Source organism: Oncorhynchus nerka, linkage group LG8, assembly GCF_034236695.1.
Source record: "Oncorhynchus nerka isolate Pitt River linkage group LG8, Oner_Uvic_2.0, whole genome shotgun sequence".
Classification (NCBI taxonomy): Eukaryota; Metazoa; Chordata; class Actinopteri; order Salmoniformes; family Salmonidae; genus Oncorhynchus; species Oncorhynchus nerka.
Window position 1 is genome coordinate 34,679,310 of NC_088403.1, and position 24,317 is coordinate 34,703,626.

The following is a 24,317-nucleotide window of genomic DNA, read 5'->3' on the forward strand; positions in this document are numbered from 1 at the left end:
TTGCTAATTCGACCAAATTTAGACAGCTGGACGCTAGACTAATTTGCCAATCTGTCACGCCCTGGCCATAGAGGCTTTTTATTCTCTATTTTGGTTAGGCCAGGGTGTGACTAGGGTGGGCATTCTATGTTCTTCTTTCTATGTTTTTGTATTTCTTTGTTTTTGGCCGGGTATGGTTCTCAATCAGGGACAGCTGTCTGTCGTTGTCTCTGATTGAGAACCATACTTAGGTAGCTCTTGCCCACATGGGTTTTGTGGGTAGTTGCTTTCTGTTTCTGTGTCTGCACCAGACAGAACTGTTTTGGTTGTTCTCTTTGTTGTTTTGTCATTCAGTGTTATGTTCTATTAAATAATGATGAACAAGGGTAAAAAAAAAAAAACTAAAATAAAATTTTAATAATGATGAACACGTACAACGCTGCACCTTGGTCCTCACCTTCTTCCACCAACAGCCGTTACACAATCTAAACTAATTTATCTGACATGGGCTAAATGAGTGACTGTCAGTGACACAGAAAAACTGCTGATGCACAACCACATTTAGAAATTACACCCTGTGTATTCTAGTATTCTAACTCTCAACCGTAAGTTGAGACCCCCAACAGTTTTTACATTTGTTTTTAGGAAATTGATCCGCGGGACACCAGTATATTGTGCTGGTATAGATTGTGCTAGCCTACACCTGCTACTGTACGCATACAAATCAAAGTAGATCAGTTGGTCATGAGAGGGTTTTAGAAGCGAGGAAAACTTAAAAAGAGAAAAGGCTTCTCCTCTACACGCAGACAGGCTAAGAATACAGCTGATTCGCCGAGATGAGAAACGGACCTTATCTGATGTCCAACAAATCATTGTATATTTCCTCCGTGACTATCTTGGCGCTCGATCTTGGATCAGGTCCTAAAGAGATAGGACTGGGACAGGGGACGGAGACCCACGACAGGACATGGGGAGACAAGGCCCCTCTTTGACAGACTGGCCAAGGGAGGCTGGCACAGTGGTGTACTTTGTACTCCTCGCTCTGGGGGCCTCGTCTTCGTCAATATCAAATTAAACTCAGGCTGAGATGATTAATCAATTAAGAAAAAAGGGGGCCCATTGATCCAATTTAAAGCAGACTGGCCTGGACAATTAATTATTGTTCTATAAAGAAATTATTGAATATTAAAATCTATTTGATTAAGTTATAACAGTACTGTTATGAACTATAGTAGAGTACTTTGGGGATAGTTCATGGTTCATTACATCCCCTTGTCTGTTGTCAGTGGAAAAAATACATTTGCATGCCGAGTTGTAAGTATTTGTAGAACTTTAATAGATAGTAGAGTACAATTAAAGCCAGTAAAACAAACAGAATACAGATGTCAATTACAGTGCCTTCAGAAAGTATTCATACCCCTTGACTTATTTCACATTTTGTTGTGTTCCAGCCTTAATTAAAACTGGATTAAAAATATTTATTTTCTCACCCATCTACACACAATACCCCATAATGACAAAGTAAAAACATGTTTTAGACATGAGTCAATACTTTGTAGGATTTTGCCTGTGCTTAGATGCATTCCATTTATTTTTTATCCTGAAAAACTCCACAGTCCTTAATGATTACATACCCATAACATGATGCAGCCACCACTATGCTTTAAAATATGGAGAGTGGTATTCAGTAATGTGTTCTGTTGGATTTGCCCCAAACATAAGACTTTGTATTTAGGTCAAAAGGTTAATTGGTTTGCCACATTTTTGCAGTATTACTTTAGTGCCTTGTTGCAAACAGGATGCATGTTTTGGAATATTTATATTCTGCACTCTGTCAATTAAGTTAATATTGTAGAGTAACTACAATGTTGTCGATCCATCCTCAGTTCTCTCCCACCACAGCCATTAAACTCTGTAACTGTTTTAAAGTTACCATTGGACTCATGGTGAAATCCCTGAGCTGTTTCCTTCCTCTCCGGCAACTGAGTTGGGAAGTATCTTTGTATTGACTGGGTGTATTGATACACCATCCAAAGTGTAATTAATAACTTCACCATGTTCAAAGGAATGTTCAATGTCTACTTTTTTATTTTCGCCCATCTACCAATAGGTGCCCGTCTTTGTGAGGCATTGGAAAACCTCCCTGGTCTTTGTGGTTGAATCTGTGTTTGACATTCACTGCTCTTCTGAGGGACCTTACAGATAATTGTATGTGTGTTACGTTCGTTGAAAGATTGATTGGACCAAGGTGCAGCGTGGTAGGCGTAAATGTTTTCTTTATTTAAAATGAACACCAAAATATATATATATATATACAAAACGAATGTAAAGTTCTGCAGGCTATACAGCAACTAACAAAATCAAGATCCCACAATCTAAGGTGGGAAAAGGGCTGCCTAAGTACGATCCCCAATCAGAGACAACGATAAACAGCTGCCTCTGATTGGGAACCATACTAGGCCAACAAAGAAATAGAAACATAGATTTGCCCACCCAAGTCACACCCTGACCTAACCAAATAGAGAATAAACAAGGCTCTCTAAGGTGAGGGCATGACAGTAGCCCCCCCAAAGGTGCGGACTCCGGCTGCAAACCTGAACCTATAGGGGAGGGTCGGGGTGGGCATCTCATCTCAGTGGAGGCTCCGGTGCGGGACGCAGACACCGCTCCGCTTGAGGCTCCCCCCACTTTGGTGGCGCCTCTGGTGCGGGTATCGTCACCGGGGAATCCGGACCGTAGATCATCATCGCAGACTCCGGACCGTAGATCGTCGTCGCGGACTCCGGACTGGGAACCGTCGCTGGAGGCTCCGGACTGGGGACAGTCGCTGGAGGCTCCGGACTGGGGACCGTCGCTGCAGGCTCCAGACTGGGAACCCTCGCAGGCGGCTCTAGGCTGCAGACTGTCGCTGAAGGCTCTGGACTGCAGACCGTCGCTGGAGGCTCTGGACTGCAGACCGTCCCTGGAGGCTTCGGGCCATGGATCATCACTGGAGGCTTTGTGCCATGGATCATCACTGGAGGCTTCGTGCCGTGGATCATCACTGCAGGCTTCGTGCCATGGATCATTACTGCAGGCTCTGGGCCATGGATCATCACTGGAGGCTTCGGGCCATGGATCATCACTGGAGGCTTCGGGCCATGGATCACCACTGGAGGCTTCGGGCCATGGATCATCACTGGAGGCTTCGTGCCGTGGATCATCACTGGAGGCTTCGGGCCATTGATCACCACTGGAGGCTTCGTGCATGGGGCAGGCACAGGACGTACCAGCCTAGAGACACACACTGGAAGCTGGGTGCATGGAACTGGCACAGGATATACTGGACCGTGGAGGAGAACTGGAGGTCTGGAGCGTAGAGCTGGCAGAACGCGCCCTGGCTGGATGCTCACTTTAGGCCGGCAAGTGCGGGGCGCTGGCACAGGACTCACTGGGCTGTGAAGGAGCACTGGAGACACAGTGCGTAGAGCCGGCGCAGGATATCCTGGACTGAGGAGGCGCACTGAAGGTCTGGAGCGTAGGGCTGGCACAACGCGTCCTGGCTGGATGCTCACTTTAGGCCGGCAAGTGCGGGGTGCCGGCACAGGACGCACTGGGCTGTGAAGGCGCACTGGCGACACAGTGCGTAGAGCCGGAGCAGGATATCCTGGACCCGAGGAGGCGCACTGGAGGTCTAGAGCACAGAGCTGGCACAACCCGTCCTGGCTGAATGCCCACTCTAGCACTGCAAATGCGGGGAGCTGGAAAACAGCTGCCTCTGACTGGGAACCATACTAGGCCAACAAAGAAATAGAAACATAGATTTGCTCACCCAAGTCACACCCTGACCTAACCAAATAGAGAATAAACAAGGCTCTCTAAGGTCAGGGCGTGACAGTGTGGGGTACAGAGATGAGCTAGTCATTCAAAAATCATGTTAAAACACTATTATTGCACACAGAGTCCATGCAACTTATTATGTGACTTTTGAAGCAAATTTACATTCCTGAATTTATTTAGGCTTTCCATAACAACTCAATCGACTCAAGACATTTCAGCTTTTAATATTTTATTAATGGGTAAAAATGTGTAAAAACCTAATTCCAATTTAACATTATGGGGTATTGTGTGAAGGCCAGTGACAAACAAAATCTAAATGTAATAAATTCTGGCTGTAACACAACAAAATGTGGAAAAAGTCAAGGGGTGTGAATACTGTACTTTCTGAAGGCATATGGGTCACTAAGAGTGTGACACATAACAACATATCCCCGGGGCAATAGGATTGTGATGATCATGTAAAATGTATATCCAGTCCTTATTCCCTTGGGTTAGACAGGCTAAAAAAATGACACATGGCATGTAATCAGAATTAACAAGGCTTATAGAAGTGTATAAAAGTGACTGTGCCGCATGATCATGTGTAAACAACATTTAGCTGGGCTATGCAATGCGAGTGTTGAGATTTATGTGCTGCTGTGTGTGTCGGGAATGTGGAGTTAATAAGAGGACTTATTGGCCTTTTGTACGTTCAATTTTTTCACAGTATCTGAGTAAACATCCAATCAGTGTCTTGTGAGCCTAACCACAATAACGATTTTAATTTACGATCCGGCAACTTTTCTCAAATCCTCATGTCTTTACACTGTATGTGGGTTTCCCCCTTGCTTCTACAACACAGTAACCACCTCGCAACAAGACAGGGGACAGGGTGCCCATCTACTCTACTTCCTCCCCCCTATCCTTCACCGCTTTCACTGGCTCACGGTCGCTTCTAACCTCAGCCTGGGTGCCTCTGGGTAGCACAGATCCCCTCCTGTGTGCGCGTGCGCTCTGTCTCCCTCTCCCTCTCCCCCTCTAAACATCCAACTGTGCCATGACAGGGGACCAAAGACGCTCAGGACAAAAGCGCCTTTGTCCGCCACACACAAACCACATATTATTTGTTCCTGTAAGGTCAAAGTTGATCAAATGTTCTGCTTAGTTCTCATTAAACAGCTATTGCATTATTTAATTTCCCACAATCAGATTAAAGGGAGGGGGGCGAATGAATATATCGAGTGAAAGGTTTTGAACGGTGGCTTGCAGATTTAGCCCAGATATATATTTAATGTGCACTTTCAAAAGTTTGGAGGTGGATTTTACTCCAGATCCAAAAGGTCAGTTGGGGGAGGAGGTAAGGCAGGGATGCGACCAGCGCTTTTCCCCCCCCATCTCCAGTCTCCACGTTATAAGCCAGGCAGGGCTGCTTTTAGTAACTCTGAATGAAATATTATTCACAACGGCGCAGTAAATATCACCCTGGTTGAAATGAAACCATTCTTTTGTGAGCTGTCAGCTTTTCTCCCTCAGTCACAGAGTAGATGATCAATCAAAAGAATAGGAAAGCAGCGTGAGCTTCCCAGAATCAGACAGCCATGACAGGTCAGCTAATAGTTCACTCTCATTTCATCTACCCTTGACATTTGGTGTAAAATGGACCAATTGCTTTCCATTCTCTTACCTCTATGGGATCGCTTTCTGCTCTGAGCGGAAGCTCGCTGTTTTCCTAATTGTTCCTGAAATAAGACAGACCAACAAGGGTTGGTTAAAACCTATTGCATTAAATGTGCACTGGTTGTGTTCAGCCTGACAATCAGCGTAACAATGTAAACAATGTTGTGTTGCTACCATGCTGTGTTGTCATGTATTGCTGCCATGCTGTGTTGTTGTCTTTAGGTCTCTCTTTATGTAGTGTTCTGGTGTCTCTCTTGTCGTGATGTGTGTTATGTCATACATTTTCTTTTCATCCCACAGTAGGCCTTTTGCCTCTTGGTAGGCCGTCATCGTAAATAAGACATTGTGCTTAACTGACCTGCCTAATTAAATAAAACATGAAAAAAGAGCATAAAATGCTTATGACTCTTAGCGTGGTAAAATATGAAATCAAGTAGAACAATAAAATGGTGGTGGTTACAACGAGACATAGTATGGAACTTTTTTCCCCCTTCAAATTCAATCAATTTGTAAAAATAGATTTTGTCAATGGAGAGGCCATCAGTGAAAATATCATTGCGTTAGGTATACAGTACTACAATGATAGTATTCAGTCTGCTTTTGACATGCTTTCTTTTCAGACTACTGCTTTGCTATCGGAACATCTACTTAAGACAATATCCAATATATCATACAGCAGTGGAGGCTGGTAGGAGGAGCTATAGGAGGATTGGGCTCAGTGTAATACCTGGATTGGAATGAATGGAACGGCATCAATGGGGTTTGCATTTGTTTGATCAGTTTGATACCTTTCCATTGATCCATTCCAGCCATTAGAATGAACCCATCTTCCTATAGCTCATCACACCGGCCTACTCTGTTATACAGGTATATTTCTTGGAAGTGAAAAAAAACTTGAGTACATTTGTTCCATGAAATTGTGCTCTGCTCGAGTTACGGTATCGACATCTCTTTCCTGAGTGCATATCTTAGGACCTCAATGTTATAGAAGTGACCTCTTTGTACTCCCCTTCCCTCTCTGCCAAAACACAGATTAAAGTAGCCTGCAACGCCACTTCTCCTAACCTCACCCAGAGGATGACAATAAAGAGGATCCATTTAGTCCCAGACCAGTGGTCAACCCAGTGCTCAGCCAAGGTTAGGGACAAAGATGCCCCCCAAAACTGCAGACACAGACACAGCAGTTTACCCATAAGCCACTGCTCTGTGGCGCTGGGCAGCTTTGTGTCTGAGGGTCAGGGAGGATGGAGGAGTCATGTGGCAGGAGATGGCCATTTGGTGATTCAGGGGGAGGTGAGGGTTTCGTGAGTACCACCAGGGAGGTTTATGATTCAGATTTGTCACACTATTACCTCCTGAAGTTAAAGCTGCTCGTGCTTGAGTAATGACAAGAACAACTATAGCCATTTGATGGTAGCCTAGTGGGTAAGAGTGTTGGGCTAGTAACCAAAAGGGCGCTGGTTCGAATCCCCGAGCCGACTAGGTGAAACATCTGCCGATGTGCCCCTGAGCAAGGTACTTAACCCGAATTGCTCCTGTAAGTCGCTCTGAATAAGAGTGTCTGCTAAATGACTGAATTGTAAAGGTAAAATGTTCCGTGACAAGAGGGACACTGAGGGGACATTCTGAGCCCTCAAATTGTGTTGATGCATTCTGTAGTTGATGTTGATCACGCTTCTCTAATCAGTAACATTTTATTTGGATAGTTTGTAAAGTATCTACAGATGGACTATCAGTAACATGTCAAAGTCTGTCTGTAGTTCATCTACAGGTGTTCAACAAACCATTTGTCGACTATCAGCAGCATTTTAACAGCAGGTCTTTGGTCTTTCAGTAGCATCTCAACAGTATATCTCATCATTTTCAAAAACGATAGTGAATATAAAAACACCTGAAAACCCCATTCAACCCATGTACAGGGCCTTTATGTCTGTCTGTGAGGAGAACAAAGATGTTTTATTTTTATCAAGACACGAGGAGTGTGCATGACAAGGTGGAGCGCACCTGATTGGTAGGGCTAAGCATGAAGTCATTGAAAATGGTGAAAAACATCTACTACATTCCCATTAACGTGAGATGTGGAAATCATGGTTAACATAGCTATTAGGTGATCAATTTTAATCTGATTAATATTGGAAGGCAAAATATTGTAGTTGTGCAACGTTGCGATATGGACGCATGGTTCATTTTCATAAATTACGAACCTTTAGCATTGACTATTCAAAATGGACATGAAACATGACATTATGGCTGAGGAACATTTGTTGGAAGTAACGTGCATTACAAACCAGAAACATGAAGAAAAGACCGAAATGTTGCACTTCTCGCCCACTGTTACTTCTGTCCCAAGGCTGTGTTACTCCCGCCCCATCGACAGCTACAAAAGTAACGGTGCAGTTGTTCTGTTCTCTGTCTATATAAAGGCACAAGGCGAGACCCAGATGCAGACACAGGAGGCAGACGGTTAAAGTCCAAGATGTTTATTAACAATTCAAAAGGGGTAGGCAAGAGAATGGTCGTGGACAGGCAAAAGGTCAAAACCAGTTCAGAGTTCCAGAGGTACAGAATGGCAGGCAGATTCGAGGTCAGGGCAGGCAGGATGATCAGGCAGATTCGAGGTCAGGGCAGGCAGGATGATCAGGCAGATTCGAGATCAGGGCAGGCAGGATGATCAGGCAGATTCGAGGTCAGGGCAGGCAGGATGATCAGGCAGATTCGAAGTCAGGGCAGGTAGGATGATCAGGCAGATTCGAAGTCAGGGCAGGTAGGATGATCAGGCAGATTCGAGGTCAGGGCAGGCAGGATGATCAGGCAGATTCAAGGTCAGGGCAGGCAGGATGATCAGGCAGAATCGAAGTCAGGGCAGGTAGGATGATCAGGCAGATTCAAAGTCAGGGCAGGTAGGATGATCAGGCAGATTCAAAGTCAGGGCAGGTAGGATGATCAGGCAGATTCGAGGTCAGGGCAGGCAGGATGATCAGGCAGATTCGAGGTCAGGGCAGGCAGAATGATCAGGCAGATTCGAGGTCAGGGCAGGCAGGATGATCAGGCAGATTCGAAGTCAGGGCAGGTAGGATGATCAGGCAGATTCGAAGTCAGGGCAGGTAGGATAATCAGGCAGATTCGAAGTCAGGGCAGGTAGGATGATCAGGCAGATTCAAAGTCAGGGCAGGTAGGATGATCAGGCAGATTCGAGGTCAGGGCAGGCAGGATGATCAGGCAGATTCGAGGTCAGGGCAGGCAGGATGATCAGGCAGATTCGAGGTCAGGGCAGGCAGGATGATCAGGCAGATTCGAGGACAGGGCAGGCAGGATGATCAGGCAGGTGGGAAAGTAGTCCAGAAAAACGGGCAAAGGTCAAAACCAGGAGGACTAGTAAAGAGAAAAGAAAAGCAGGAACACGGGAAAAAACACGCTGGTTGACTTGAACATACAAGACGAACTGGCACAGAGAGACAGGAAACACAGGGATAAATATACCAGGGAGAATAAGCGACACCTGGAGGGGGTGGAGACAATCACAAGGACAGGTGAAACATACCAGGGTGTGACAGTCAATTTCATTTAAACTCATTTACCCTAGAAATGAAATTACAGCTGCTAATGGTAGAGGACATATATAAGTTGTCATAAAATAAGGTGTCTCTAGCTCTATCGATCTCTGAGTAATGATGAAAGTGTTATTTTTCGGCCCGGTTCTCCCCTACTATAGCAGCTCATTACCCTAGTTCAAGACAAGCGTATCACAGGGAGATCCATACAGGCACGCCTCTCATTGGCGCTGCTAGGTTCACAGGAAAATTGGCATACCTTCCAAATTTCCAATCTACCTTCTAATCTCAGTCATTTAAACTGAAGCAAAGAGAAGGAAGAAGGGAGGGAGGAAGATGACCTTAGATGCCTTAGCTCTCAGGTGTCCCTGTGAACAGCATCTTGTCATCCATGACAGGGACGGACCGGCCTAATTGATTTAAGGGCGAAAATCACATTACTCCATTTCACTGTAATTACATCTCCTGCGAAATGACTAAAGAAGAACGGTCTCGTTCATCTCCCCTCTTCACCCTAAGAACCTATTAGAAGTGTATGACATTGTTTGTAACATTGCTGCTCCTCTTCATCAAAAGTCTTGATTCGTGTGAGTGTGCTTGTGTGTGTGTGTGTGTGTGTGTGTGTGTGTGTGTGTGTGTGTGTGTGTGTGTGCATATGTATATGTGCATGTATGTATATGTGCATGTGTGTCTGTATGGATGGTACTGTTAGTTAGCCAAAGGGTCATTCAGTGTTTGATGACCTCTTTAGGCTATGGATGATTAAAACAGAAACTGAAAGATATGCGTTGGACAAAAGATATTGCCACCAATTAGCTAATTATAGGTTTATCTAGAATTAAAAATCTACTCCCTTAAAATGTTATATTGCATTCGAGAAATGCAATGATATTCCTAATTCACTCATATCAACGTTTACAATATCTATTGCATGCTGTCGGATTTTGTACGTTGTACAATAGATATTGTGATTGGTACGGACAAGCAAGTCTTTATTAAAACCAATCAACACTATATCCATCTACACAGTAGACATCTCTCTATTCCCAATTTACCGTAGGCTACGGTACATGCGCATTGTAAAGAAACGTACAAATACAAGGTCAACATTTCCAATACAGGCACATATCACTCCTATACCAACATCAAGCTCAAGGTAACAGTTAGGCACACATATAACACTGACGTTAAAGTGGCTGTAATATTTAATTTCTATATGAATCATTAAAGTGAGGTGCAGCGGCTATTATGCATTCCTTTTCTAGCAGGATAAAACAGCCCTTAGATGTGGGAGCAGGACTTTGAAGTCTTGTCTCAGAAGCAGGCCAACTCTTACAGGAAGTACCTTGCTCATGTTTTAAATATATCTGCTGTGGTGTGTGGGACTAACAAAGGTGAGCATTCTGGATGGGCCCCAAGATGAATGGAAAATGGCCAGCCAGGAATTTTGGCAGTGGCGAAAATAGACGTAGGCATAAGGGGTCATACAAAGATACGCGCGCACACACACACACACACACACACACACACACACACACACACACACACACACACACACACACACACACACACACACACACACACACACACACACACACACACACACACACACACACACACACACACACACACACACACACACACACACACACACACACACACACACACACACACACACACACACACACACACAGAGAGAGAGCTGTGTTGAGAACTTCCTGTCCACTAAATGCAGAACAAAATGATACTAAAACATTTGCTAAAGTGTCACTTCAATTCGACTGCTCATTTACTCAGATAATTAAAACTGTCAGTTAACACAATGACTCCACTAAGGCCAGTAGCCTAACGGTATCAGTCTAAGGATTTCCCACAATAATAAAATCATGAACCATTCAGGCCCAGAAACATGTGTGTTTATTACGTCACAAACAAGCCTCCCATCAGAAAACTAATTCACAAAAACATGCTTCGTTACGACACTGCGAGACATGGCCTTGATTGAGCATTTAAGTGTCAAGTTAAGCATGCACTCCAAAGACCATGTGCTTGCTATCTGCTACATTGTAATGGCATCTGAACCCTTATTGCTGTACTTAAATTCAGCTCTGATACGTTTACTTAACTGTGTCTAAAGTTATTAGGGCGTTCAATCATCGCAAATATTGATACAGCTGACATCGACTGAGGTAGTGAGAATTAAGCTATAGTGACAAACAGACACAACACAATGTTTTGCAGAATATTTGGGTGAGGAAGCATTTAAAAAAAATACTATCAGTCTCATTCCTGAAATATGGTTCCCTAATGTAAGAATCCATTTCCCAGACCAGGTGTTTGTTGGCTTGGACATTTCGCTGAACGTTTTGGCATTATCTGATGCTACAGGATCAAGAGGTTGAGTCACACAAGCTTCCACTTTGCTGTCCTCAGTACTTCTGGTACAGAGAGGTTCTGGTAAACACAATGCCTTCTGAATGCCCAGTGAGACCTGTGTGTGTGTGTAGTAAAGGGATTCCTGGGGAAGTGAGTGTCAGTGAGATAACCTGGGAGGAATGTGCTAATCAGAGCTGAAAGGGTTTCAGGCAGGAAAGTGTGGCAAGTCAGAGGCAGGAACACAGAACTATCCCCCCCTGCCTGCTTCAGACCAACTGCCATCTGTATTTCTGCCACAGTCAGGTCTTTTCCTAACCAATGTTAGGGTTTGCAATGAGTGCTTGGCTCATGCACGCACGCCCACACACACTTAAAGGAAGTGGACCTGCTCTCCAAAAAGCTGATGTGTCATACCTTCCTTTCCTGGAACGACATACGTTAGTTTCAGCAAAGCTCAGGAAGTGCACATGGCAGCTCCACTCTTCTTCTCCTTTTTCTGTTTCTGGGATCCTGACAGACAGCCAGTATGGTAGCGCTTCTTCTTCTGTCGCCTGAGTCGTCTCTGTAGGCGGAGGCCGTCACTCTCGGAGCCATGAGTCGATCCTGTGTGGTCAAAGTGATCACTCTGACTGAGATCCAGATACTGCCGGTAGGTGACAACAGCAGGCAAAGGAGAGAGGGAAAGAGGGGGATAAAAAGGGAAAGAGAGAGGGAGAAAAAAGGGGAGGGGGGGTCTCTGCAGTCTCACCCAGGATACTGCATGTATATGGAGGTACTCGCAGATCTTGTGCTTGGATGCAAGTGAAAGTGCTTTGTTTGGTTGATGGGGTGTCTATGTATGGTGGGTTATTGTAATGGCATTTTCTGTGTGACCTATATAATGCTCACTTACTACTTACACATGCACATACACACACAGTTCCATAGAGCATGATCTTCAAGACTGACATTCCAAAAAAGGGCAATTATACTCAGTGTGGAATTATCTCTCCTCCTTCTATACAATCTCAGATGTGTGGTCACAGCTATTAACTGGTTAGCTGGCTCAGCAATATCCACAGGAACCATGTCTGAGAACATATCTGTCGTGTTCCATATACAGTGGGGAGAACAACTATTTGATACACTGCTGATTTTGGAGGTTTTCCCTACTTACAAAGCATGTAGAGGTCTGTAATTTTTATCATAGGTACACTTCAACTGTGAGAGACGGAATGTAAAACAAAAATCCAGAAAATCGCTTTGTATGATTTTTAAGTAATTAATTTGCATTTTATTGCATGACATAAGTATTTGATCACCGACCAACCAGTAAGAATTCCGGCTCTTACAGACCTGTTAGTTTTTCTTTAAGAATCCCTCCTGTTCTCCACTCATTACCTGTATTAACTGCACCTGTTTGAACTCGTTACCTGTGTAAAAGACAACTGTCCACACACTCAAACAGACTCCAACCTCTTCAAAATGGCCAAGACTAGAGAGCTGTGTAAGGTCATCAGGGATAAAATTGTAGACCTGCACAAGGCTGGATGGGCTACAGGACAATAGGCAAGCAGCTTGGTGAGAAGGCAACAACTGTTGGCGCAGTTATTAGAAAATGGAAGAAGTTCAATATGACGGTCAATCACCCTCGGTCTGGGGCTCCCTGCAAGTTCTGGAACTACCCGGCAGGACCTGGTCAATGACCTGAAGAGAGCTGGGACCACAGTCTCAAAGAAAACCATTAGTAACACACAATGCCATCATGGATTAAAATCCTGCAGCGTACGCAAGGTCCCTCTGCTCAAACCAGCGCATGTCCAGGCCCGTCTGAAGTTTGCCAATGACAATCTGGATGATCCAGAGGAGGAATGGGAGAAGGTCATGTGGTCTGATGAGACAAAAATAGAGCTTTTTGGTCTAAACTCCACTCTCCGTGTTTGGAGGAAGAAGAAGGATGAGTACAACCCCAAGAACACCATCCCAACCGTGAAGTATGGAGGTGGAAACATAATTCTTTGGGGATGCTTTTCTGCAAAGGTGACAGGACAACTGCACTGTATTGAGGGGAGGATGGATGGGGCCATGTATCGCGAGATCTTGGCCAACAACCTCCTTCCCTCAGTAAGAGCATTGAAGATGGGTCGTGGCTGGGTCTTCCAGCATGACAACGACCCGAAACACACAGCCAGGGCAACTAAGGAGTGGCTCCGTAAGAAGCATCTCAAGGTCCTGGAGTGTCCTAGCCAGTCTCCAGACCTGAACCCAATAGAAAATCTTTGGAGGGAGCTGAAAGTCCGTATTGCCCAGCACCAACCCCCGAAACCTGAAGGATCTGGAGAATGTCTGCATGGAGGAGTGGGCCAAAATCCCTGCTGCAGTGTGTGCAGACCTGGTCAAGAACTACAGGAAACGTATGATCTCTGTAATTGCAAACAAAGTTTTCTGTACCAAATATTAAGTTCTGCTTTTCTGATGTATCAAATACTTATGTCATGCAATAAAATGCTAATTAATTACTTAAAAATCATACAAATGTGATTTTCTGGATTTTTGTTTTAGATTCCGTCTCTTACAGTTGAAGTGTACATATGATAAAAAATGACAGACCTCTACATGGAAAACCTGCAAAATCGGCAGTGTATCAAATACTTGTTCTCCCCACTGTAGGTCTGTATCCATTTCTGTATTTACACCATAGAAAGAGCATTACTGAATAGCATTAATGTAGTAGTATTAATTCACAATACGTAATGCTTTATAACACTAAAGGTTGGGATTCATAGTAGAAATGAATCCCAACAGTTACGTCCAGAATTGAAAAATCCTGTCCAAGCCGAAATAATAACCCAGTGTTTTATAATCCAGATTAGTCTGAAGTGAAACAAGAACTTGTGTAAGGGTGAAACTGAGTTAAACAACAGCTGGCTATCTAGAATAGTGAACACTAGTGAGCTCTGTGACATACAGAGGTGTCATCAAAGGCCATAGATCACTGTGCTACTGCAGGGCTTCACTGTCTGACTTCAAGGAGAACGCACATACCGAGGTAAATCAGTGCAACTTTGTCACAATTTAAAGTAGATTTGAGTATGGTTATTATGTACAGTTCTTAGAGTACTTTTAAACATTAAAAACATCAATTAACTTAATTTAATATTTTAAAGCGTTCTTAGTAACTTTTGCACGGCCTTACGTGATGTTGTTAGAATGTGAATGTTTTTTTTTGACCAAGTTTCGTCTTGAAAATGTTTTTAGCCCAATTTTGTGACCCTCTTCATCATAAAAGCTCATTTAATGGGAAGCCTGAATCTGTCCATACATTATTAGTGTTTTCTTGTTGACTTTGACATACTGCGCATCCCATTTAACTCTCATTTATCATAACCGACAGAACATTTCATAAACATGATGCACTTTCTTTTTCAGTGCCATCACAGCTATGTCGTGTGAAATAATGTGATATGTTATACAGGAGACAGACAGTAAGAGTCAGTCCCAGAGTGATCCATGGATCAGATCAGTAAGCTGTCTCTCTCTTCGCTGCCTGTGAGACATTCCTCGTTTTAGTGGCTTAAGCAGTGAAAACAAAGTTATGAAGTGGGCACAGCTGCCGTCCTAATAGGAGTCAAAGCTCTCATGGATATTCTCCCCACCAGCCATTAGAAAAACAAACGAAACAACAACAAATTTATGCTCTGATTCAATCATAAGCCAACTGCATTGGGAGTACAAAATATGTCTGCCTCGGGCCTACAGTACATCTACAGTGCCAATGTCTGTTAGGCATACAGCTTGATGATGTATATGCTAATGGAATGATATGGAGAGCATTCAACTATGTATCTTGTACAGTGGGACAGAATAATGGCATGGGTCAAGTGCACAAACAAACCTGACTTTGGGTCATTTTGACTGACACAGAAGGAAATAATTATAAGCGATATCCAAACCAATAGGGTGTGTGGGTGTGGGAGCAGACGTGACAATATAGTCCCGACACGAATCTAAGGTGGCTACCTAGGCTGGCTGGTTGTTCGTTCTATCGGTTCGGGTTCCAGAGACGCGACCCAGTCGTTAAGTCTTTCTGTTCTGTGTATATGGACGCGACCTAGTCGTTCGTTCTAAATATTCCATTGCCATACTGGCTGGCAAAGTTCTTATCCCTTGCTTGCTAGCTAGCCAACTACGGCTAACTGACCGTCACGTCAAACAGCAAAGTAGCTGCATTTGCATTTGTTTAACATGTTTTTTAGTGACATTTATTGGTGTACATTCATAATGATGTGCGATTTCGCCTGGCATAGAAAATGTGCATACTCATTAGGACACTGTTGTTCAGAGAAGCTAGCCAACAACACAGCTAGCACAATCACTTCAAACTGAAGCTGGAAAGACTGCAAACTAGCTGCATTTAGTTTTCTATTGAGATTTCATTGTATATATCCATAAAAATTATGCTAACTGATTCATGATTTCGACTGGCTGAGATAAACTGTCTGCTTGTCTGTCTCGTCCTGACAGGTGCATTACTATGGGACAGCTGGAGATCGAATTTCAATATTCAAACAATGTCGCAGATGTTGGAGAGACCGACAGCAAAGTTTGTACAAATCTCCGGTGTTGAAAGCCAAATGCTAGTCTAAAAGAAATGGAAGATCATGTCTAGATGTTTTTAATAGAGGAGATCAAGTTTATAAATTGCCTGGCTGGGCTGATGAGACAGTGGATTGCGCAGTGAGATGGAACAGAGTAAATAGGCATTTCAACGTCATTGCTTTGGCCACTGGTAACTTGTGGAATAGAAACCGTCTGGAATGCAATTTTAACCACAAAGCATCTAGGATTAGACTGATGATGCATTTACATGACACTTCAACATTCTATGGGAGCCATGTTAGCTCCTCATTAACATTACATGGGTAATATTCAAACAATGCTACGTAACTGATTTGTCTAGAATTAGAACAATATTCACAATTCTAAAAGTCGGCCTAACTCTTTAAATATATGACTCTGATCACGACAATCCGCTGAATGACAGAAGGGACGTCACAATCAGTTCCAACAAGTGGAATAGAATAAACTCTTCCATTTTCAAGAGTGTCAAAGTAATATACAAACCTTTCCATCGCCGATTCTCCAGGCAGATATCTTATTCTGTGCCTAGTGAACTGCAGTGTGTCTTGTCTTCATGCACAGCCCTGTCATTGTCGTGCCGCGCATTAGTGACAGAAGATACATTACTTGGTAGGAATCTAATTAGATGTCCCCTTACGACCTAATAGGCGTGTCTCCTGCTGCATGTACAGTAGAGAGAAGGCTATTAATCCAAGGACAACCTCTATCTCTTCAGACAACAAGCTGAGTGTAGTACGCTGGCAGGCTTTTCCATCCGCTGTGGAAAAATGTTGATTGAGTAACAAATGGCACCTTGTTTAGCCCTTAGTTGCCAGCGATGAGACTTGGTCTCTCTCTTCATTGGTGACAAGTTCAGTACTGTCGTGCGGGAGTCCATTCTGAGCAGGGCCAGTCATCTATGTGAGCTATGTGGACGACAGACGACAGCACTGGTGTTGACCAGAAATGCTGTGCAAAATGTGCATCTGTGGTCAAATCAGGTGCTTCTATAGTACTTTTGTTTATATTATTTGTAAAAAAAATAAAAAAATAAAAGTACAACCTCAAGATGTTGTTGCTAGTATTCGAGTAAAGGGTAGCAAGTGGTCACGGTTGTCTGCTGTGGTCTGGAGCTAAAAAAAGGAGGTCATTCTGAATGTTCCTGTACGGTGACCAGGATTACAACTTCACAACTCTAGTACAGACCTACGTTGACCTGAGTTGCTTCTTCTCTGTATTGAATGAACGAGGAATGATTAGGAAAGCCAGATGCTACTCCTAAAAGGAGACAAACGTTTCCTGCCAGGAGTTCAATCAGCAAGGCAAATAGTTTCCAGTAAAGATGTTCAATTCTCACAGGAATTCACTGATAGTAGAAATTAAAACCCAATTCATCCAGTGGACCTAATAATCAATCAACCAATTCTTCCCAAAATGCTTAGGCAACGGTAAACCAATTTGAACAAACACGACTACAATGATCTCTTTTATAGGCCTAGACAAGAGTAAAACATTTTTAGACAAGAGGATAAACATAGGGTCACGATAGCTACAGTACTAAAATTAGCCCCCAGATATAGTCCATCTAGGGTTATTCTTGGAGTAATTGACATTAGACAATGAGCGGCCAAAGGAGGGGTCATGGTGCAAATGGCCCTCCAAAGTTATTTAAAAAAGAAGAACAAGAAAGAACCAATTGTGCTAGAGTCAACTACTAGACCCCCGAAGGAGATCGTAGAGAGTCCAGACTAGGGGTCGATCGTGATTGGCCGATAACTCCCAAACAGAAACAGGGCGGTCCCGTTGAATTAGTCGAGATATAGGCAAAAGCCATAGGCAGATATCCTGTTGGGATCAAACCCGGGGGTAATCTGATGAATCTCTGTTTGAAGTGATTATCATGGAAGGAAACTAAGGGATAGCCCAGCTTCTCGCCTAATTAGCTAATTTAGTGCAGAGCCTTAAGAAGTTTATAAAGACACTGGCTGAGGACAGGAGGGGACAGTCCTCAACATATCAACTCATATCAACTCACCAGGATAGCCACCGGATAGCAGCAGCTTAACCGCAATCCTACTGCTACTTTGAGCTGTTCTACAACTAGCAGACCAGACCTGAAGACAGTCTCTCTCTGACCGATGAGAATGCCACACTTAAGTGACTGTAGTTACTACAAGATGCGAGACGGAGCCCGAGTTTCCAATGTAAGGATGAATGTTTAGCAATAGCAACAGTATACATACACCAATGAAGTCGACTTGGACACTTTGTTGACATACTTGGTTTAGTAAGTTGGTTGTAGTTGTATGGTGTGTGTATACATTTATGGCATAGACATTTGAAGGATACAACATTGGGACATCTGCTAGTGCTCTACTTACTGTTACAACTTTTTACACTTATGGTAAATCATCTTCTTACTGACTATCTAAGGTTTGATTTGTCCATGATTTGCTTGAGAAGTCAAGAGGACATGTCTTGTGTTCAGGGGTAAAACATGATTAAGATCATTAAGAACAATTTGACGAAACAGCTTCAACATGACTCACGACTTGCTACACTATCAATGCTCTCTCTGAGACTGCACTGAGCGGTGACTTTTATTTTTTATGTCTATCTTAGATTGCATACTAACACTAAACTCTGTTATCTGAGACTACATAGTAACCGTTGCCTGTTGTGTTACCCAATAACTGATCTTGGGTCTGTATGGAACAGGTCCAGAGCCACCTGGAGGGCTCTAAGTTCCACTTGCACCAGGCCCAGAGTCAGCAGGTCAAGCAGTACCTGACCCTGGGTTCCAAGCTGGCCGGGGGACAAGGGGGCCACCCTCACCCCACTGCGCAGGGAGGGCAGCTCCTGGGCACCGTTCCAGTGATGAGGAATGCTCACATGGCCCCCCTCAGCGATGGCAGCACCCCCAGCAGCCCCGTTACACTGCTGACCCTGGCATCCAACCACGACAGCGAGGTGAGTGAGCGTTTTGATTGATCTTTTCAACAACAGCAAGTGTTCATCTAGGTACCTTTGATATTTAGTGTTGGGATTCAATCAATCCCGCTATTTGTTTGTTGTATCTCAATGTCTTTGTTTAGTAAGTCCTTACAGTGCCAAAAATAGTGAGGTGATTTAATCACACTATGCAGGTTTGATTACAGAGTCCTAAATCTCTTTTACCTGAGATACCAGCTGTGTAAACAACTCAGTTGTTCTCTAGTGACCTGCCCATTCTCTTTGAAATGCTCAGCAATAACTTCAGAGATTCAGTTCCTAATGAGAATCTCTGTTAAGGAGGAAACCAGTTTGATAACAAACATTTAGTTCCCGCCATGGCTGATCTCTTCCAGCATGGTGGTGAAGAAATGTCTGTTATTGGATTAGGATCCTAACTGTCCCACCCTCTGAATGATAGGTTTAGAGATGACGCAAAAAAGAAATGTTACATTGAATTACAACGTTATAATGACCTGTTGTTGGATACATAATGTATCTGAATTGAACTGAGGCTGGTACAATATGACTGTTTTCTTTTAGTTTCCAATGGATGAAGTTATTGATGACTTGATTAGCCTGGAGTCCGGCTTCAATGACGGGGGCTTGGATTGTATGGATCCCAGCATCATAATGCAAAACAATGTAAGTATGACTAATCATTTTAACTATTATATCAGTCGCAAAAGTCAAGGGAAAAACACTTATTTGAATTGCAAAACTAAGGGTAAAAACAGAAGAAATGCTATCGACATGCAGGTGTTTCTGTCTATTGATTCTTGCTGACCTTATTCCTTGATCCAGACGTGATTCCCAGAAGATCCTTGATCTCCTTGACACTCACGAAGAAGCATATATTGGGTAGTTAAGTTCAGCTTTAAAGTTAAGTTGCTTAACTAACTTCTTTAAAGGACTTAAAAAGGGGAATATGAGGAACTACTTCCTCGGCCAAACGTGAACTTTCAGGCCCGACTTGCTTGGGAAAAAAAGGAGCTGGCTTTGTGTGAGGTCAGATTAAGTCCACCGATGAGTCAAAGTTCATTTCACCTGAGTTGAGGCTTAAAGCATTTCTCACATTTCTCAAGATGCCGAACAATATGGATTAATCCGCAAGTGGTGTCATTACACGGTAACTGTTGACAGTGTGAGAATAATGTGTTAATTAGTATAAACACTAAGTCTGGTGATTCTTCTTTTTTTTGCTGAAAGCCCTACATGGACACTGGTCACTACCGGGGAGTTTGGGAATGGTAGACAAGAAGACAGAGGGAGAACGGCGAGACTATGCTAGATATCTACTACAACAACAAAAAAAGATCTTGTTCAGACTAGGCATTCCATTAGAAAAATGCATGGGATGGCAGCAGAGACAAGTGCTCCCAGTGCGAATTATATCTGGAGTTGAATTCCAAAAAACAAAAGACTCATTTGAGTAGCGATTATAGACACACCTGAACTCACCACAGAGGTATGTGGTACGAAAGGAAAATGAGGTTCCCACCTGCATTTCAAGAGAGAGGCATTGAGGAGAGGCCAACCAGACAGAGAGATAGAGATGAAGAGAGATAGAGATGAAGAGAGATAGAGAAAGACAGAGGCAAGCAGGCAGCCAGGCACACAAACACACACATAGAAAAGGAGGGAAAAACGGGGTGATAGAAAAGCAGAGGGGTGTGTGTGTGTGAAAGACAAGACGGGGGGTGTAGAGAGTGAAGATCAGAGCGACAGGGAAAAAAAGGGAGAGGAGGAGAGATTTAGAGCGAGGCAGTGAGGCATTGGATTGGGTTAATGCCTACACTCCCGATGGGCTTGTTCCGAAATGATAGCGCGCTTAAATGGATCAATTCATTCTAATTAGTCATACAGTACGATGCATCACGTCGTTTTGTCATGTCAACATATCCCAGGAACACAGATGGGAGCGGATTGAAGTGATTACGATGTGAGCAGTCGGGGGGACTGTTGCAATCTTTCATTTTGATAAGTATCCCCCCCCTCTGTTAGAGATAATGACAGAGAGAAACCCATCTACAGGCAAAGCAAACCAACTTAAATATTGAAATGTCTACAGTTCCTTATTTTTCTCCCACTCCCTCCTTCCTGCCCTCCCATAACTTGACCTCTATTCTTATCCCTCTCTACACTATTCTAGGAACTGAATTTCACACATACACAGTGACAAATTGTCTTTACACAGCTTGTGGCATCTATGCCGGCTTTTGTAGGATTCCCAAAAATGCACAGCTCCCTAAGATGAGACATGCATCACTCTGCATTCCAACAGAGTTATCCCGCTTGTTCGGAAAATATATGCCTATTTTCTCACAGTGGACAAGCAGCGTAGAAAAACAGTTTGGTGTCTGTTTGGGCGGGTTATGACCCGGCTTTCATCCAGTGGGGTGATATTTTGAACACACAGATGCCTCTGTGTTCTGGGGCCCTTTCAAGCCACTGATATTGGTACTATTAGGCTAGTAAACAGGGGCACGGAGCGAGGTCGTACCCCCAGAGAAGGACCTGAGAGGGCCTTAGGGGACGCAAACAGGGCTGTGGTCAGGCAGGGCCCCTGGTGGGGAGACATGGAGGCCCCTAGCCTCTCCTGCTGGATCACACAAAGCAATGCCCTGAGGGCTGATAAGTGACAGGACTGCCAACAGTGCTATGATTGCCCTCATCTGAAAGCCTTACAAATTCCTGCCACCATTTCAATGCTTTCAACTGAGCCAAAGTCAATCTGCTTCCAAAAGTTGCAATGACTTAGTGAACCTGAGGTCCCCGAGTCTGAATGAGACGTTAATCTCTCTGTGTCTGTGCGTCTGTGTTCAACCATTCCCTGACATCTTCCTCCTCTCTTTTTCTTCTCTCCAGGTGCTGAGCAGCAGCATGCTGGACATCTATGGGTGTGAACCAGGTATGACTACAGCCCCTCATGGCCGAATGACACCCACCTCACGCCCCACTAAGCTCACTACTGTAAAAAGGGAAGTCACAGGTACGAACACACATCATAGCACTAAAGATGATCAAAATAATCAATGCATGATCACATCGAAAGAGGAAAGGAGGGTGAAACTCAACCACATACTGTAGCATAAAAGCACAACACTAGGTGACACATTCCTGACAAGTCTAGATCATGTCAGTTACTGGCATCCATTTTTTTTGTAATGAATGAATAAGTTTAGCATTTTCTTAAGGTGCCCGACAACAGGAAACAAGAAAGAGTAATCCATTTAGTAATTTTTCTTCTTTAGCTGAGTAGAATTATAACAAAATGCTGTGTAGGCCCTCTTCTTCAACCCTGATCAAATCAAATCAAATCAAATTTTATTTGTCACATACACATGGTTAGCAGATGTTAATGCGAGTGTAGCAAAATGCTTGTGCATGCTGTTGTGTACAGCGTTAATCCTACACAAACTATTCAACTTATTACTAAGTAAACTCATGAATATCCTTAGATTAAGTTTGTCTGCTCTCAGCCGATTGCCATTGTGTATTCTATACAGCATCTACAACTTGTCGGTCAGTTTATTATAATGGAAGACCGTGCAGGTTCAACATGGATTTGTTTTGGATAAATTACGGATCGCTTCCATAGGGTGCATGTGTAGTAGCACGAGTTCACTGTCTAGCCGTATCAAGTCAAATGAAGAAGGAAGCTGAAGGAAAACAAGGCAAATATGTTTACATGTAACACATAGATTTTTCCCTTAAATGTGTAGTGTTTGGACTACAGTTGTGTCACTCACATCCCTAATTATCAATGGCCTCTGTCCATAGTCCGCGACACAAAGGACCTCTGAGAAATGTTTTAGAAAAGCCATGCATCGAGTAAAGCTAATTGATTTAGGAAATAGAAAGGATGCCTCAAGAACGCTTCACTCCGACGAGAAAATAAGTGAATTAGTATATTTTTCATATAAGTGTGCGGTCGGGAACAACGGGCAGTTACCAGAGGTCTAAATGACCTTATTGAATCAACAGAGACGAATTGAGAAATCCAATCACAGGTTCTAATTATATCATTTGGGAGAAATGTGAATGTGAATATGAATGATATAGCATGCCTTTCCCCTCATGGGTAGATCAGCAAATTTGTTAAGCAGACTTAATTGCCAGCCTGAGTGGCTTAAAAAGAGGACACAGATTTTTCACAATGAACCAAAGAGATGCCAGGCGGGCTGGGGGCGAGTGGGGTAAATCGAGCCCTTTCACTGTGTGCGTGAGTGTGTGGAAGGTTCAGACTCTGTGGAAGGTTCAGGCTTTCTGTCTGTGGTGGCAAAGATGATCTCCACTCTGTCTGCCACCCCAGAAATATCCAGGCCAGAACTGTGTATCGACTGAGTGGAGCTTCTTTCATACTCTGTGTGCGTTTCTTATCAGGCTGTGTTCTTCTTTGTGTTTCACAGAACATGAAACGAGAGTGATGGCCAAAGAACGACAGAAGAAAGACAATCACAACTTGAGTAAGAGTCGCCCTACTCAATACAGAGTACCGTTCGGAAATGTTGCGTGGGGCCACTAAAGTAACTCAATGTCCTCTCACTCTCTCTCTCTCTCCCTGACCAGTTGAAAGAAGACGAAGATACAATATCAACTACAGAATCAAAGAACTTGGAACAATGATACCAAAGTCGAATGACCCGTAAGTGATCTAGCGTCTTTATTATGTTCCAAACATTAGCTTACCTGACTTAAAGAAACTCCCCATGATCAAGTCTATTGCCATGAAAAGAAGCGCAAATGTCTGGCTGGTGTTAAGCATATCAAATACTAAGCACAGGCCGTTAAATGTTGTTAATTGAATTCAAATTAATAGTCAAGAGCACATTTCGCTTCTATTTCAAGGGTGTACTTGAGTAGCTATTGTAGTCTTTACGCTCTGCAAAGTAGTGAGTCTGTGTCCTCCATGGGCACTCAACAGTAGACTACAGCTTAGAGCTCAATGATGAAGATTGGGGTCAAACGCAAAGAAGGCCACCACCCATTTGAATCAAAGTTTGAGCACAATTGGCCCACTAAGATGGAATACGGAAGCCGGAATTGGAATCCGACTGGCCCAACAGCAATTTAACTTACGATAGAATTTAAATGGAAGGTTACCGCTGTCGCCGTGCCATTAAGACAAGATAAAGAAGATTATTAGCTGTGGAGCAGACCAACGTCTTGTTCCAAAGAAAGGTGCATTTTACAACTGCTTCCTCCTTTTTAAAAAGTAATGGTATCAGGGAACGGGGCCTGCACTCTTGGATTCTTCTAAAGTCACATTCCCCCCCCCCCCCTCTTCCGACACCTATTTTTACTTGAGGATTAATTTTACCATATAAGCGGTTCCAGAATGGA

The 24,317-nt window shown here is 43.5% G+C and overlaps 1 protein-coding gene across 8 annotated transcripts in view; it reads left to right on the forward strand.

Annotated features, from left to right (window-relative positions):
- The window catches only part of LOC115133190 (transcription factor EC-like), a 54,881-nt gene that overhangs the window by 25,773 nt on the left and 4,791 nt on the right, over positions 1–24,317 (forward strand). For 2 of the 8 annotated variants that reach the window (XM_029666172.2, XM_029666171.2), the window contains exons 3-7: positions 18,699–18,950; positions 19,515–19,616; positions 21,840–21,963; positions 23,384–23,440; positions 23,544–23,619. In XM_029666172.2, coding sequence (XP_029522032.1) covers positions 18,699–18,950; positions 19,515–19,616; positions 21,840–21,963; positions 23,384–23,440; positions 23,544–23,619 — 611 coding nt within the window. The other 6 variants (XM_029666173.2, XM_029666174.2, XM_029666176.1 and 3 more) reach the window with 5 other exon arrangements.